Source organism: Aptenodytes forsteri, unplaced genomic scaffold, assembly GCF_000699145.1.
Source record: "Aptenodytes forsteri isolate BGI_AS27 unplaced genomic scaffold, ASM69914v1 Scaffold86, whole genome shotgun sequence".
NCBI classification, from domain to species: Eukaryota; Metazoa; Chordata; class Aves; order Sphenisciformes; family Spheniscidae; genus Aptenodytes; species Aptenodytes forsteri.
In genome coordinates, this window is record NW_008795715.1 from 2,435,207 (window position 1) to 2,436,219 (window position 1,013).

Here is a 1,013-nt window from a genome sequence, read left to right on the forward strand (position 1 = left end):
CGTCTTCCCCCCCCCCGCCACCACGGCCGCCCGCATCCCAGCACGGGTCCCCAGGGGTCCGCAGCCCAGGGTACCCACCGTCCCCGAAACCCATCCCGCTGCAAACAAGCCCTGAGGGATGCCTCGCTCCCACACCTGCGGCTGCACCGATGCCAACCCACTGCGGCACACACGGCTCGGCACAGACCCTGGGGCGAGCCGTGTGGGGGGGGCTCCCAGCAGTGCCGGCGCAGGGCTCCCCGGGTGTCACATCCATGCTGGGGTGGGGGGCAAGGGCTAGAGGAACGGCCCCAAGGGGAGGCAGCAGCTCTGCTGCCCCCAAGGACATCCTTCCCCGGCTTTGGGGTAAGGGGATTAGCGGGCTCTGAGCTGGGCTTAGTCAAGGTCGCAGGGAAGAGGGCTCTGCTCCGTGGCAGCCTGGAAAGCCGATCAGCGACGGCTGAGGGGCCCCAGGGCAAGACAGGGTGGGAGCTGAGGCACAGGGTGCCTGTGGGCAGTAGGAGAAGCTGGTGCCCCCCACCTGCTCCCCATATCTCCCCTCCATCAGGTGTGAGGAGCCGTCCCGCACCAGCGCCGGACCCGCAGGGACAACCACGACCCGGGGCAGGCTGCTGGCCCTGGCCCAGCCATGAGCCTGGAGCCCCCCAAGCTGGAGATCAAATCAGCCACGAGAGTGACTGGGGGACCTGCCACCCCCCGGAAGGGACCACCCAAATTCAAGCAGAGGCAGACGAGGCAGTTCAAAAGCAAGCCCCCCAAAAAGGGGGTGCAGGGGTGAGTGGGGCAGAGCCCCGGGACCCATGGCAGGGCCCCAGTGGCGGGGGGGCATGGCCATACGTGCCAGCCTGGGGTGGGTGGGGGCTGGCTGGGGGTCAGGGCAGACGCTCTCTCTCCTTGCAGATTCGGCGACGACATCCCAGGCATGGAGGGGCTGGGAACAGGTACGGGGGTCCTGTCCCCCCCTCTGCAGCGGGTGGGGAGCAGGGCTCTCTGCAGGCACAGCCGCCTGCAGA

General features: G+C 69.1%; 2 protein-coding genes across 2 annotated transcripts in view; one reads left to right on the forward strand and one right to left on the reverse strand.

Annotated features, from left to right (window-relative positions):
• TSPAN10 (tetraspanin 10) overlaps nt 1-1,013 on the reverse strand; it is a 6,178-nt gene that overhangs the window by 3,173 nt on the left and 1,992 nt on the right.
• PDE6G (phosphodiesterase 6G) lies at nt 629-934 on the forward strand (the record flags this gene model as incomplete). Its single annotated transcript, XM_009283503.1, has 2 exons — nt 629-774; nt 901-934. Coding segments are annotated over exons 1-2 (180 nt in total), but the record flags the coding sequence as incomplete, so codon positions are not given.